Source organism: Ipomoea triloba, chromosome 10 (assembly GCF_003576645.1).
Source record: "Ipomoea triloba cultivar NCNSP0323 chromosome 10, ASM357664v1".
Taxonomy (NCBI): Eukaryota; Viridiplantae; Streptophyta; class Magnoliopsida; order Solanales; family Convolvulaceae; genus Ipomoea; species Ipomoea triloba.
Window position 1 is genome coordinate 27,276,289 of NC_044925.1, and position 15,972 is coordinate 27,292,260.

Sequence of the window (15,972 nt, forward strand, 5' to 3'; positions counted from 1 at the left end):
CCCCCCCCCCCCACCCCCCACCCCCCACCCCCCAAGCGGCCCTACCGCCTACCCTATACACGCACAAAACAATTTCCATTTTAGTATCTCTCTCCCAGCCTCTAATTTTTCTCTCCTCCTCTCTCCTGCACGTATATATACACACCCACACACACACACTGACTCTATATCTACAAAACTCCTCCTTCAACACGGCGCAATCGAAACGGGCGTGCTTTGCTCTCCTGCCTTCTCTCCTCCTCTCTCTCTACAAAAACTCACAGCGATTGGACTTTGGCCATCACACACGAACACACACACACACACACACAAACACGCACAGTCGTGGAATTCCCAAGCTCTGTGAATTTCTTGAATTTTCCGTCTCCCGGAGTATTGCGCTCCGGCCCCGCCGTTGATTCGTTCGTAATTCCTGGTAACGAGAATCAGAACGACTAGGTTTGGCGATTCCGAGGTCTGGGTTCGATTCGGATTGTAATTTTATTGAATAGATTGGGTATACGATTGTTCTTGATTATTCATTCTGGAAGGCCGGGGTTATTTTTGCGGGGTATTGCGTATCTGGGAATCGAACATTAGTCTACTTTTTGATGGTTGTTAGTTCTAGGGTTTTAACTATTTCTGTTTTTTTAAATCGAATCGGTGGTTGGATACTTTGTGTTTCTTTGTATTGAGAATTGGCCTATTGCTGTGTTGGTATGCTGGCGTGTTTTACGAATTTTATTGGGGACTGAAACTCTGAAAGGACTATAGAAGCGAGTGAGGAGTTTATTTGTTCCACATCATGGAAGAAATCATTGTGTATTGAACTCGGGATATATATAATTTAAGGAGAGGAATAGCCTTGGTGACAGTGTAAAGAACTTGGGTTAATATTGCCAAGACACCAATGTATTGGTGGCTAGTCTGAAGTGTTAATTTGGTGTTAACACTTAACACGTCGAGGGCAATTTACTTTTGTATGGAAGCAATTAGTTTTGGTGCTTGTCATGGAAAGAAGTGAGCCTAAATTAGCACCGGAGTGGTTGAGAAGTCTTGGGAATAAACCGGCTAGCAGTTCTGCTTCCTCATTGCAATTAGGTGAGTTTAGTGGATGTTTTTAGCTGATTTTCTAGTTATAAAAGTTTATGATTGTTCATTGTGTTTGATATATCCTTTTGCTTTGTAGGTGTTTCTGAAGGATCGAAATTTACGAGAGGGAAGTCATCATCTGTAAATGGTACTGGTTATGATGTAGGGAGGCCGGTTTCTGCTGATCATGCTGCCATATCTCATTTGCAACGGAGCTCCAACAGGAGCAGCTCTGATCACCAGCGGTCTTACAGTAATTTTGGAAGGAACCGTCATTATAGTAGGGACAGGTATAGGGATAAATATGAGAATTCTGTGCAGCCGCCTGATACATCAAGGAAAAATTCCGGGAGTAGGACTCAGAAGGATGGGTTTAGGCCTTCACAGTTAATGATTTCTGAGAGACATGGTGAGAAGTTGATGAGGAATTCCTGCAATGGTGAAAATAACAGCACAAGTTATTGGAATGGTCTGCCTGATAAGTATGGTCTCTCCAACACTCTGCATAGATCTGAATCCGAAAGAGGTTTTTTGTTGAGTGGTGCTGAGGGAATGCAAACACCTACTGGGATTGGTAGGGTCCGCTCTCCCGGTGTGAGTGCTGCAACTCCAAGCACAACAAGATCTCTCCCAGATGTTAAGAATGGTGATAAATGGACATCCCCTCTGGCTGAAGTTCCTCCTCCAACAACCCGAAGTGATGGCTCTGGCTGTTCATCTGTTCAACTTGCTACTCCTTTTGCCACTCCAACTTTGAGCACAGCAGCTGGTGCTGGTTTTAATATGGCTGAAGCAGTGGCAAAAAGTCCTCGCAGTGTTCAGAGTACTTCGCAGGTATGGTTGGCATTTGCTTTATGCTACACATCATCTGTTAGAATGTTCTTGTGCTCATGTACTGGTTATTTAATTACAGTTATCTAATGGAAATCAGAGGCTTGAAGACCTAGCAATTAAGCAGTCTAGGATACTAATTCCTGTAACTCCATCTGCACCCAAAATCTCGGTATGAGTTGTTATTATTTTTAATTTAAAATAATTTAGTTGCTTAATCTCTTTGTAACCTTTGTTGTTTGCTTATCAAGATTCTTTTATTTTATTTTATTTTATTTTTTAATATAAAGTGTTTTGCCATGGCTTTATTACAACGGATTTAGCTCTACATGGTACTGGCTTGTCATGGCCATTGGATGGAGTGTGTGAGACAAAATACTTTAGTTATGGTGTCGGACATGCTGTGCATGTTTAAGTTTATCTCCAAAGAAGTCATGCTTTTTGTGCATCCTCGTATAGTACAGTGGCATTAGAGAGCATGGAAATTGCTTAGAAAGATCATTGAGGTTTGGTTGTAGAGAGCAAAGTTGAAGAGAGCGTGAGGGGCCCATCCCCCAAAAATTCAACAGCATACACATGCAGCAATAAAGAAGAACGAATAAAGGATCTGATATACACATTTTATTTATGCACCCAATTTTTTGTTGAAGCATTTGTTTTTTAACCATGCATAGATTATTGGTCCTGGTGTTCTATGTTGGCATCTAAATCATGCTGAAAATTGTAACTTCAATGAGGCACCCCAATATGTCTCATTTTAAATTTTCACTCGCTTTCCATAGACACTGCATTTATTGAAGGTAGTCTACTCAATAAGGGGGTGCACTTTCGCCTTGTAGAGTTTGGGTTTCTTCACTGGACTCTGGCATTGTAACATGTCTTGGAGATCTGCCTCTTTAGTGCTATTTGACCATAGGTCTGTCCTTGAAATTTCTGCTTGTGGTGCTCCATAAGAAGTGGCAAACAATTTGATAGCTTTAGCTACCAATATTCCTAAACAACACTAATGATGGAGGTGGAGAATGGGGAGAAAAAAAGAGAGAAAGGGATGGGGAATATTCCGTGAAAAGTTGGAGAATTACAGGAGAGTTGGAATATTTAGTCTAAAGTTTGATGGGACCAGATTGTTGATGGGAATTTTTTGGGAAGCCCAGATACCCAGATATCTTTTGGTTAGATGACACATGAATGAGAACAACACTATTGAAGATAAGAAAATTTGAAATAGTGAAAGTCTGCCAGTAGCTGTCATCCTGCAGAAAGGAATGCCATAATATGCTTGAATGTTACGGAGTATTTGATAAACTTATATCTCCATTGCTAGATTCTTCTTAGTTTGATAATGTCTAATCTGTAATGATATCCTTACCAATTGCTTTGCTACTTGGTTGTCCATTTTAACTGATTTATTGGTTATGTAATCTGTTATGCATGTCCATTTTGGCTTGATAAGTAATACCGATCATGTCGTTTAACTAATTATTATCATCATCATCACATCTTGTAAGAGTATTATCTACTTATTGTTAATTTTAGGCACTGAGTCCTTCGGATAAGATCAAGTCTAAGGTCACAGAGCAGCGGCAGCAGCACCATCCCTTGCCATCATCTCATGTTGCAAGCAACTCTGTACGAAGTGGGGCCCTAGGGACTACTGATGCTTTAAAGAAGTCTAGTTTTGGAAAGCTTCATGTCCTCAAGCCGAGTCGAGAGAGGAATACTGTTTCTTCGGTTGTGAGTAACTGTGTAGACCCAAACCCAGATACGAAGGGATTAAAACCTATGCTATCTCCAGTTGCTACGATGCAGAGACCAACCTACAACCCAGTTTCTCCTACTGCTGAGCCAAAGCCTTCACGAATAGTGACCGAGAAGCGACTATCTTCTCAAGCTCAAGCTCAGAGGAGCCGAAATGAATTCTTCAATAATCTTATGAGGAAGAAATCTATGGGTGATGCTGGTGCTGTATCTGATACTGCAGCCCCAGAAGTTTCAGCCACACCTACTACTCAAGCCCAAGATGCCCCATCATATGATAATCCTAGTGGAATCATGCCGGTTGACAATACCAATGAAGACACTGGCAAAGGCGATGCAATTGATGGACAGAAACAGCTTAAGAATGGTAAGACTCATCCCAGTCCTGATGCAATTTCAGAGGAAGAGGCTGCATTTCTGCGCTCTTTGGGTTGGGAGGAAAATGCTGATGAGGGAGGTCTCACTGAAGAGGAGATCAGTACATTCTACCGAGACCTAACAAAGGTAACCCTAACAGCTCTTCTTTATGCAAAAATAGCAGGAAACTTTCCTTTACAGTTCCTTTGAATACTTATGGTAATGGTAATCTGATTAGCAATGGCTGATAAATTGCGTTTTCTGAATTAACACTTGATATTTATAGAATTAGAACCACACCAACCTTTTTGCTAGCAAGATATGAAACGTGTATCCTGGGTAATACTAAAGGGCCTCCTGTTTTATGCAGTACATAAACTCAAATCTGCCGTTGAAAATTTTAGGAGTACAGCCAAGACTTATGCTGACGCTCAACTCTTGAATGGCGACTGTGGTATCTCTTATTGCCCCGCTTGACAGGAATTTTGTGAGTTGATGTTTTTCCTGGTCATTTTTGTTGATTCAATGACATTAGATGGATCGAAGGATGCTAAGAATCTAAGTAGAATAGGAAGCGTGGTAAGAAGAGCCTTGTTTTCTATGGACATAAAGGTAGAAATAAGCTTTCTATGGTCCAATTCTGATTATGGATTTTGGTCTTCTTTTGTTCTTGAAACACAGGATTTTGAAATGCTATTTCAGTTTTATTTAGTTTAGTTGATAATTCCTTCTTGGTTTGCCCTGTTTTTGGCTCTAGTCATTCAAATTTGTAGATTTAATTGATTAATTATTGTTATTTTTTTTTGTGTACTTTAACAAAACATAAAGTCACCTAGGGCATGGATCTCATCACCATTGTGCACTTGGATTTTCACTTTTCCAAAGATGTATATCACAATGTAGTTTCTTCTTTCATGGAATTATGTTGGATGGAAAGATTTCATGGAATTATGTTGGATGGAAAGAATTATGGGGGAAAGAAATTGTAATTTGGTGAGAAATTGCAATTCCTTTTAACCAAAGACTATAATTCAGGTGGCCAAAGAATTGTGTTGTAATTGAGTTGCAACTACATCTAACCAAACAGCCCATTAGAGTAGGTAATACGTGAGAATGTTTCAATACTTTTTATGGTCATACTCTATAAACAATCACATGACTAATACAATTACAAGGTCAAAAGGACACCAACGGTTTATGTCGCTTTGGTGTTATTTTCTACGTCTAAAATGTTAGTCCAATAAAGATTCAATCAATAAGTGTATGTTGACATATACTTCCATAAAAATTTTAATTTCTATACAATATTACAAGTATTTTGAATGTAATATTTCAATGAGTAATTCAAAATTTGATTGTTTGAAAACGATTTCAATGTTACCGAACATGTCGGGCATTGGAATTTCGATATAACACCCAATGCAAGTAGGCATTCAACATATTTGATGACTATCTATCCATATCTCATGCTAATTAAAGCTCTTTGAATGTTAAATAGAATAGGTTCCTCTGATGTCTACAATAAGTAGATAAGTCGTATTATAGGATATAGATGTAGGCCATCCTTATAGCAGAGATTGACCACACTAACACACGTCTTGGTGTATACTTCTTTAGCCCTCAACAGTATCCGATATCCTATTTCAGAAAAATGTTTGACTTTCGGTTTTGTAGTTTCATTAACAATCTGCTCATTATCCGTAAGAATGAATAAGTCGACGAGAATAGTACCAAAAAAAAGAAGAAGAAAATTCAAATTGTGTGTAACACACATTTTCTTTAAAAATGATTCGTTACCTCCTGATGACCGACAATTTAATATGAAATTTAACACAACGATTATGACCGTTAATTCAAAAAATTAAATTGAAATTAATTTAGAAAATTGACTAGAATTAACAACATGATTCTAGGAAAGGTGGGGTGTTGGCCTGCTCGGTTCATTTTGCCATTTGATTTGCCCAGGTTCGCAGGAGAGCTTTTATGTTATACAATTCAAACTCCTTATAAAAGGTAATTGTATATATACTAGTACAAGCTCATTTCCCATTCAAATATGGGACAAAAGCTACTTCCAAGTCTTTCCATCTCCATTTTGCCAACTCAAATTAAATGAATATACTTTGATAATCAATTTTTCATTTATCCATTATCCGTTTTGAATGTACAATATATCAATTCCTTCGTTTAACTTCGAAGAACCCAAATCTACTTTGACTTGATCCAAATCGGAAGTTGACCTCCCATATATTTGTATCATAAATAATCACTTAAAATGTCATTTTTAATTTGCTAAAAATTTCCAATACTTGGTGCCTTAGATTGCTAGTTACTAAAATGATTGCACCCCAACCCTAAGGACCCTATTGCTCCTACTGTACAAATTGGTGAATAATATAAATCGGGAGATATGTCTCAACTAACTCATAAATTTTAAATACTTTTAGAATAGTTCACACAATCTAGCCATTCCATACCTCCTTAGTTAATTGACAATTTGACATCCAACATGTATCTTCTTTCAAATTGTAAACAACTTTTTTAAATCTTGATATGTAAAACAAAATTGTATCATAACATTATATTGCAATTTAGTTTTTTTTTTTAATTTAAAAAACATTGTTATCGAACAAAATAAATTTATGGTGTTAAGCAAAAAATTACAAGCCAATTGAATTCCAAGTTTGAATTAGTTGAAAAAGGAATTAATGACCACAGTCTTGTTCAAGTTGGGCACCGTATGGCCGGCTTAGCTTGTCAAATTCCACCTATGCTTCTTAGGTTTGTCCTTCCAATCTCCCAAACTGAATAAATATAAGATTGAAATCCTAGCATTAGAGAGGGATTTATTATATGGTGCCGATAATATATACTCAATACAAGTATAAAATACTTTAATTTATAAAAAAAATTCATAATCGCTATTTGAATGCATGCTCTAAGTAAATATAGCATTGCGACCCTAATTGGTAAATAATCATAAGAAGGTATATATATATATGTGTGTGTGTGTGTGTGTGTGTCTAGGTTACCTATAATTGGTTGACTCAAATCGAGAAGTTCAATATATTGTTTTCACAAGAAGTTAAACTTGAAACTTTGTGTTAAATTCTATTACCTATATATGACTTTACTGATATTATTATATTGACATTTTAAAAAATCTTTAATAATAATAATAATAATAATAAGTCAATCAACCTACGTGATATAAATAGATTATTTGAGGGTGTGGCTCGTGCACATATATAGAGATCATAATTAAGACTAGGTACTAGCTAGTATAACATGGACCAACCCCCAAACCCTAAGGATGCATTCCCATGTGAGGCAGAATATATAATGTATGTATTTTTCTTATTTATACTTGAAAACTTGTAGAAGATCAAGTTGATGATATTAAAGGTATCATTAACAAGGTTTTGGGTTTCAACGTTGGGAATAATGGAATAAATTCATATTGGACCAAAAGTAACAAAACTAATAATACCCATAAATATACGAAATAAATGAATGGGAACTAAAGTCTTTGTATACGAAAGAGAACTAACTAATTAACGATAATTTTCATTATTAATAAAAATAAACCTCTAACTTTTTTTTGAAAACAAATAAACCTCTAACTTAGGTCAAGGGGTCTCAAATTTTACCATTTTGTTAAGCCGTCTTAGGCAGGCTAATCAGCTTTTTAATTAATTAATTGCCGGCCGATTGGTCCTCGTACGGTCTACCATTAACTACTTTGAAAACTTTTTAAGCCTATATACATTGTACATTTGTACTAGTTGCACCAATTTATTTTCTTTATTTATTTATAGTTTCATAATTTTACCAGCGTACTCTCTTTTAGTCAAATCCGTTGCACAGAATGTTCATAATAAGATTTACCTTTCATGTGTGATTTGCGAGTTATTACACAACAGTGAGATTTACCATGTGATGTTGCGCACACTTAAGGGTAATGGCTACAGGTTTTTTTTGTTACCCATTTTTTTTTTTGTTACCGTTTGGTTCTAGGTCACAACTCAACAGATCAACCAATCCAAAATAAGTTCATAAATTTTACTTTGCTAGCCGCTACAATGTGTAAAGTTCGATTGTATGTTAATTTAGTCATATCCCACTATTTACCTCTTCTACCAACCTTCAAGGCAGAAGCTAAGATCTTAAATTTAAGATTCAAAGTTTCAAACTTGTAAAATATGAATATTTCAAAAAAAATCTTAAGATTAATTAGAGGTTTGGCATGCAATCAATATATATAGATTAATTATCTATTATTGTTATTATTATTATTATTATTATTATATGCAAATGTATAATCCCTAAGAGAATCAAAAACAAATAAATTATCAGACCTTGGTCAACAACCAGATATATAGTTAAAGAAAGTTGGGATTACTAAGCTAGAATTATTATTATTTATTTACAAAGTAATTATATTAATGTTTATTATTTTATTGTATGCATATATTATATGTATCAAGAATTGAAGATGGATGGGTTGTGGTCCTATACTCCTATATATGGTCATATGGACTGACTGATCCCTATACTTATTAAACTAATAATAAATAATAAAATAAATATTTTAATTTTGGTTGCTGTTTCTTTAGGATTAAACAACCAACGTAAGAATTTGCGGCGGCGACGATTGCTCCTCAGCTCCCTGCCGCCCCCCTTGTCTGCTCCATCCCCACAATTAAAAAAGAAAAAAAAATATTAATAATAATCATAAAATAGAGTAAATATAGCATGACTCTTGTATATAAAGATTATGAATTCAATTCTTGTCAATATTTTTTCGATTATGATTGAGTAGTATGTTGTACATAATATTCTTACAAGTGCAATTTACTTCTCTTGTATCATTTTTTTCGAGTACCCTCTATTGTGTAATACTCCTTCGGTCTAGCTCATTTTATTTGTCGTACTTACTATTCATTGATCAAATCAAATTTTTTTCTTTGTTTATTTTCTTTATTATTATTTTTTACTTATTTTTAAATTTATTTTTGTGTGTGTTTAATAGTACTTTTAGTGTAGATTTTAATTTATATAAATTTTGTATATTAATACTAAACTTAATATTATAAAAAATTGAATTAAAAATAACTCCAACCAAATATCATTAATCAAATCAGACACACAAAATGAGACAAAAAAATATAAATATATAATTCACAATAGAAGTATAATTTATTTAATGAATGACTTCAAATTTCTTTAGTCACAAAATAAATAAATAAAACAATCATGGTGTGTGTCTATCCGATCAAGATTCAAAAGAAAGTTTTGATTCTTTTGAGAGACAAGCTGAGGGACCACTATAAATTTTCAAAGAAATATAAATTATGAATTGTATTATGCTTAATGAAATTGTAATTTTTGTTTTAATTATTACAAGTATTTAAACAATTGGAAGATGTTTTCAAAAAAAAAATAAAATTGGAAGATTATCCTTTTTCCTAAACTAAGATACAAATACAGTCTAATGTTATAATTAAAATGCAATGAAGATACAAATACAGTATAGTGTTATAAAATGTCATAAAATTTTCAAAAACTTTCATTATATATGCAAAACAATTTTATTAAAACTTTGTTAAAATCTTAAAATTTACTTGTGATCCAATGCATTAGTAAGAGAGGTGATCAATGCGGGTCAAGTTGTAAAATGATTGATGATTTGATGTTGTTTAGGAGTTGATTGATCGAGATTGGACGCTTAAGTTTATCTATATCTATTGTAGAGTGAATCAATTTATTGATAGATGACTTGAAATATTATATTTTTATTATTGTGTTGTAATTTTTTTAGTATCTATCACTCTTGATGATTTAAGATGAATTGCCCTTTTTTAATTTCTTTTTTTTTTTTTTTTGGTGGTGGGGGGGACTGAGGAGGATCTAGTTGACTCTAAAGTACCTAAATTTTGTTATGTATGGAAATATAGTTATAAGAAAAATAGTGATGTCAATACCACTAAAACCAGCTATTCATAGAAAGTATACTATAATCAATCAATCTATATAACCTAAGATGTTTTATGTTAGGATCAAACTACCTCTATGCCAAAAGTCAATCTTAACTTGCATAGTAATGATAATATGAAACACTTACCACTACACAAAAAATTATAATCAATAACGAATATGTAACTTTATTATTTTCTTATACTTGAATATCAGTTAATGTTAATATTATGTTTCAATGATAAGATGTCGGGGTATGCCCGCAGTACCTCCGCCCAACATTTTAGTTAGCTAGATTGGTTAAAGATTGAATTACTATATTCTATGCAAGTGGGTGTTTAACTTGTACATCAAATAAGTGTATAACCCTATACTACGTACTATTGTACCTGCATAGCAACAAACAATAGGAAAGTTATTAGTTCTTCCAATACCAAAAAAAAAAAGGCCTTAATACTATTTTTCATTAAGAATAAATTATTCCTCTGGAAAGAGTAATAGCTATATTATCGGAAGAATATGATATATCAAGCTATTATTGAATTATCAATTAATAATATCTATTTTAATTTCTTGACTAAAAGAGAGGGATGACCCCAACAAATTCCTATAGAATTCTGCTCCCGAATTGCATTGAGCCATCCGACTAGCGATATCGTTTCACAATATAACAGTGTATCTAAACACTCTAGTGGGTCATCTAACACCTTTAAACCTCTATTACGAACTCTAGTTTCCATCACAGGTGTATCAGTCACCTTGTTATGTTCCCAATATGACAAAATTTAACATTTTTAATTATATATATATATATATATATATATATATATATATATATATATCTATGTATAATATAAAGAGCGAGTTAATTTTTGCCCAGCACTTTTTCAGGCGATATTTTTTGTACTTTGTGCTTCTATTGTTGTTCATTGCATAATTAGTACCCTATTTTGCCCTTGCCGATAATCGGACGGCCAATTTCCGGTTGAAAAAGACGAACGGGCAGTTAAAAGTTGAAGGCCACCACGTGATAGCTCAATATTAAATAGCAAACAACAAGAAAAAAAAGACAAAAAAATTAAAAAAAAAATTGGAGTGGTTGAATTATTTCTGGTTGTGGTGCTTATACTTGTTCGTTGGCAAAGGCAAAAACAAAAACAATTGGAGTAGTTGGTTTTCTTTCCCCGGAGTGACTTTGTTGAAGATCAGACAAAAACAACAAAATAAGAGTGGTTGGGTTTCATTATTTGGAAGAGTGGTTGGCTTATTCTTCATTCTGCCTAAATCAAAAGAAAACAACCCATTTTGCAGCAGCTTGTAAGATCAAACCCGCTATCTCAACTTTCGCACGCGTCTCCCAAATCTTCCGACGGATGCTTTCGCCTCGGCGAACCAGTAGCATTTGGTGGCGAAGGAGGTCTACGATCTGAGATGGTGCTCCTTCGATCTCCAGCAGGCGACTGGTCTGATTCGTTAATGTAGCTGACATCAAGGATGAGAGACCACGTGATAGTTATGGGTTAAAGTCAGGCACGGAGCTATATAATAATAGTTCGTTGTTTGGGTTGGTATCTTCAGTGCACTTCACGCCTGGGCTTGCCACTTTCCAACCTAACTCGCCAGCCACGGCCGCTGTTTTTTATAGCCTGTACAGTTTGAATCTTATGTTCCTCATTTCTTGTAATAGTAATAGTTACGTTGTTAAGGTTTAATTAGGAAATGTTTATTTTTTTCGTTTTCAATAATACTAACTTCATTTTTACAGTCAATTCACATAAACAAGTGTCCTCTTTGAAATTTGTTGATCTCGCTTTTGGTGGTAAAACTTTCAGTTCACTTCTTATTCTTCTTCTTCTTCTTCATGTTCATAGTTTGATGCTTACTGCATTCCGGCTTCTTCCCCAAAATTCATTCTTGGGTTAAATGTTTCTAACTCGGAAGGCTGATTTTTTTTTTTAGTTACTGTATCTCATGATTCATGTATGAGTTTAGGAATGATAATTTTGTGATTGATTTAGTGATTTAAAGACTTGATTTTTACTGAGCCTATGAACTAAGCTGAGTTTGCTCTAAGGGGTTGTTTGGTTAGGTGTAATTTGGGGGAGTTGTAATTCATTGAATTGGAATTCAATGAATTTGGCAATTACAGTGTTTGGTTGGAGGGAATTTGTTATGCCGTGGACCCAGGTCCATCTTGCAAAGTGGACCTGGGTTTACATTCATACTTTGTAAACTCCACATTCACACATTACATGATTATATGTTTAGTAACTATATTACCACTGTTATGCATTCACACATTCAAAACTCTATATTCACAGGTCCTATACTCCATATTCACAACTCTACATTCACCTTATTTTTGCCCAAGAATTTTTCAGGCGAATTTTATTGCACTTTGTGCTTATGTTGTTGTACATTGCAATAATAGCTATCTAATTTGCCCTTGCCGATTATCAGACGTTCACTTTCCGACTGCTTAAGTACAAATATTCAATTACTCTCGTGGGCCTGCTTTCTATATTATACATAAAGTTTGCCGACAAAAAAAAAATGGGGGCCATGGGGACAATCAAGCAGGATTCCAAATCTTAATCAAATTACGAGTTTGGCATTTTTTTTTTGTTTTCTTCCTCTTTATCCTTTTGTCTTTTCGTCCAACCACTCCACTTTCATCTTTTTTTTTTAATTTTTTTTAATCCACCCACCCACCCACTCCACTGTGTTATTTTCTTCCTCATTGACAGCCATTTTGCCTCACAGATGGAGTTGCAGATCGCAGACTCTCTTTCACTCACTCTTCTCAATTCCTTTACAGTCTAGAGTAATTTATCTTAAAATAATATAAAGAGTCACTTATAATTTGCCCAAGACTTTTTTCGACGGAATTTCTTGTACCTTGTGCTTTTGTGAATGTGCTTTGCAAACAGAATGCCATATTTGCCCTTGCAGATGATCGGCCGTTCAAATTCAGACTGCTTAAATACAACTCTGACACTATTTGCATGGGCCTTCTTTGAATATTATATCCGCATGGTATGTATACATAATTTAGGATTCAATATTATATTATTAACATGCATACCCACTCCTCCACTAAGCAAACCAACTCCACTGATAAAGCAAAAACAAGATCTAAAAAAAATGCAATAATAGAAGGGTGGGAGACCACAACATAAACAAGATCTAAAAAAAAAAAAAAAATGCTATAATATAAGGGTGGGAGACCACAACATGACTCATTATGCACTCTTAATTATGGATCTGATACTGATTAAGAAAAGACAAGATTAAGAAGACCATAAATATATAAAAAAAATTGAGTGATTGGATTTTTTTTTGTGTCGGAATAGTTAGCCGCAACCATCAATAATGAGAAAGATAGGATCGCATAAACCTGTTATTTGGTGAATACAACAACAAAATGATAGGAGTGATTGGATTGGACGACCAAATTCACTATGGTTAAAGAACAAATCGACATTTAGGGTGGGATACCACGTGACTCATGCTGCACTTACAAGCATAGAGCTTATAATACTATATATATATATATATGTATATATATATAATAACATTGAAATAAATGCCAAAAACAGTTTTAAAAACATTCAATACAAATGGCCATTGTAACAACGCCATTTCCATACCAAAAATTTTTTACAACCTTTGCTAAAAAAAATTCTTACAAAACCATTGTGGAATCACATCTACGTAAAAAGAAAATTTCTACAAGGACGCTCAGGTATTTCTTTTGTACTGATGATGAAAAGCTAAGTTCCGAATTTACAATTTCCATACTACAATAAGTGAAAACAATAATTTTGAAGGACATGAGATCTTATCAAATGATATCCATGTAATTTGCTAAACTGCTGAACTTCCATTGTTAGGCTGATATATCTATATATTTTGGCGTGATATGTATATTTCATCTTCGATTTACTTAACTCATAGCTTATATATATGTATGTCGCATGATTGTTCTTCGTCGTATCATTACTTAAGCCACAAACATATATAATTATATACATCATTACTTAAGACACAAACATATATAAAGAATTTACAACGGATCCTGACAAATTGTTCAACTTCATGCTTAAAAAATAGAGAAAATTGCCATTTTGGTCCAATAACTATTGTAGTAGTGTTAATTGCTATTCGCGACTTTCAAAAATTTTAATTGCGTACCTTGACTATGCATTTTTCCTCAATTTTGGTCACGCCGACTAAATTTCCGGTCAAAAGTGATCGGAAAAAATTAAATCACATATTATTCTTAATTGGAAGGGGCAAAATAGTCATTTTCTTGTTATGTTTGCCGACATTTTCCATTCCCACCATCGTTGCTGGAGACGATAGCTTCAAGGCGACGTGAAGCTACCGACATCATCCATTTCCACCATTTTCGCCATGGTTGAAGCTACCAACCAGCTCGTCAGAGAAGAGGAGCCACGCCAATGCTCGCTATTGGTCGATGTCGGTCTGCAGTTCGAGAGGGAGACCCGGGGTCGCTGGTTGGTGCTCACCGCCGGACTGCCATGGCCGCCACTCTGCTTCATCGACAACTCCCATACCTCTTTCCGTCGCCATTACCAGTGAAGACCGAGTGACAGAAATTCGCGGCTGCTGCTTCTTTCTTCGTTCAACCAGCGAGAGAGCCGAGAGAGCCACGGGTGCTGCTTCTTTCTTCGATCTGCTGCTGCTTCTCTCTTCAAGTCGACGGCGACAGTAGCTTCAAGTTGACGGCGACAGTTGAATGGAGAAGACGACGAAGATGAAATAATATAAAGTAAAATGACAAAAATACCCTTAGTGTTTGACCTATTAATATTTTCCAGTCACATTTGACTGTCAATTTGGCCGGCGTGACCAAAATTGAGAAAAAATGCATAGTCAAGTTACGCAATTAATATTTTTGAAAGTCACGGATAGCAATTAACATTACTATAATAGTCATTGGACCAAAATGGCAATTTTCTCTTAAAAAATATAACAAAAAATTATTTAATCAACTTATAGAATTGGACACATGGTTTGCAGCTTTATGGTTTAAAAAAAATATTCTTATTTAATTATAAAGTACACGCATATACATGCATCTCAAAGAAAGCAAAAGATTGTCACCTTTTTTTACTTGGGCGCATGGTTTACAACTTGTTTAAAATCTCTATATTTTAAAAAAAAATCGTGTAAAAGTACACGTATATCCTCACACCTCAAAGAAAGCAAAAGATTATCAACTTTTTTAACGCATATATCCATAGCTCAAACCAAGCAAAAGATTTCCAGTTTTTTTTAATCTCTCTTTACGTGAGCTGAAGGTTAATACATACAGAAAAAAAATATTATTCATCTTCCTACTTGATAATTTTTTTTTCAAAACAGGTTATTGATCAAGTGATCTGTTGCTCATTTGTTTGAGTCAATTTCGATAGCCGCACTTCTCAAACTGTGAGTTAAAAATTACACCTTTGCACACCTCTTTTAATTGTAAAAACTAATTTCTATTCTTACAAAATTATTTATATTTATATTCATTTATGCTTATTTATTTATTTATGTCGCATTTAGCCATTTAGGTGGAATTTAGTTTGCTTCTCAGCAAATATTGAGCAAGTTATCTACTACTCATTTGTTTAATAATTTAAACCCCTACAACAAACAACAATAGAGACAATTAATTGTGAAAGTTCATATATGAATTTCAATAATGCTATGATACTTGATACAAATTTAATGCACAAGTCCAAAGTTTACATATAACGTATGGAAGTTAATTCATCATTATTGATATAACAACAGTTATCCCATTAGTAAACAAAAACATTAGTCTATCAAATAGACAAGAACTAAGCATATAAATTTACCAATTCAAATATGCATTCTAAGATTCTAATAAAATTGATAAAAGAAAAGGAAACCGTTATTGAAAAAGATATAGTACAAACTCTAAACGCATATAAACTCAAAAAA

The 15,972-nt window shown here is 34.3% G+C and overlaps 1 protein-coding gene across 1 annotated transcript; it reads left to right on the forward strand.

Moving 5' to 3' along the window:
- Positions 1-106: 106 nt before the first annotated feature.
- Positions 107-4,827, forward strand: LOC116032454. Its single transcript, XM_031275022.1, has 5 exons — positions 107-1,080; positions 1,169-1,905; positions 1,985-2,074; positions 3,439-4,164; positions 4,388-4,827. Exons 1-5 carry the CDS (start codon positions 990-992, stop codon positions 4,457-4,459), a joined length of 1,716 nt encoding a protein of 571 aa, XP_031130882.1. The 5' UTR covers positions 107-989; the 3' UTR covers positions 4,460-4,827.
- Positions 4,828-15,972: the final 11,145 nt, after the last annotated feature.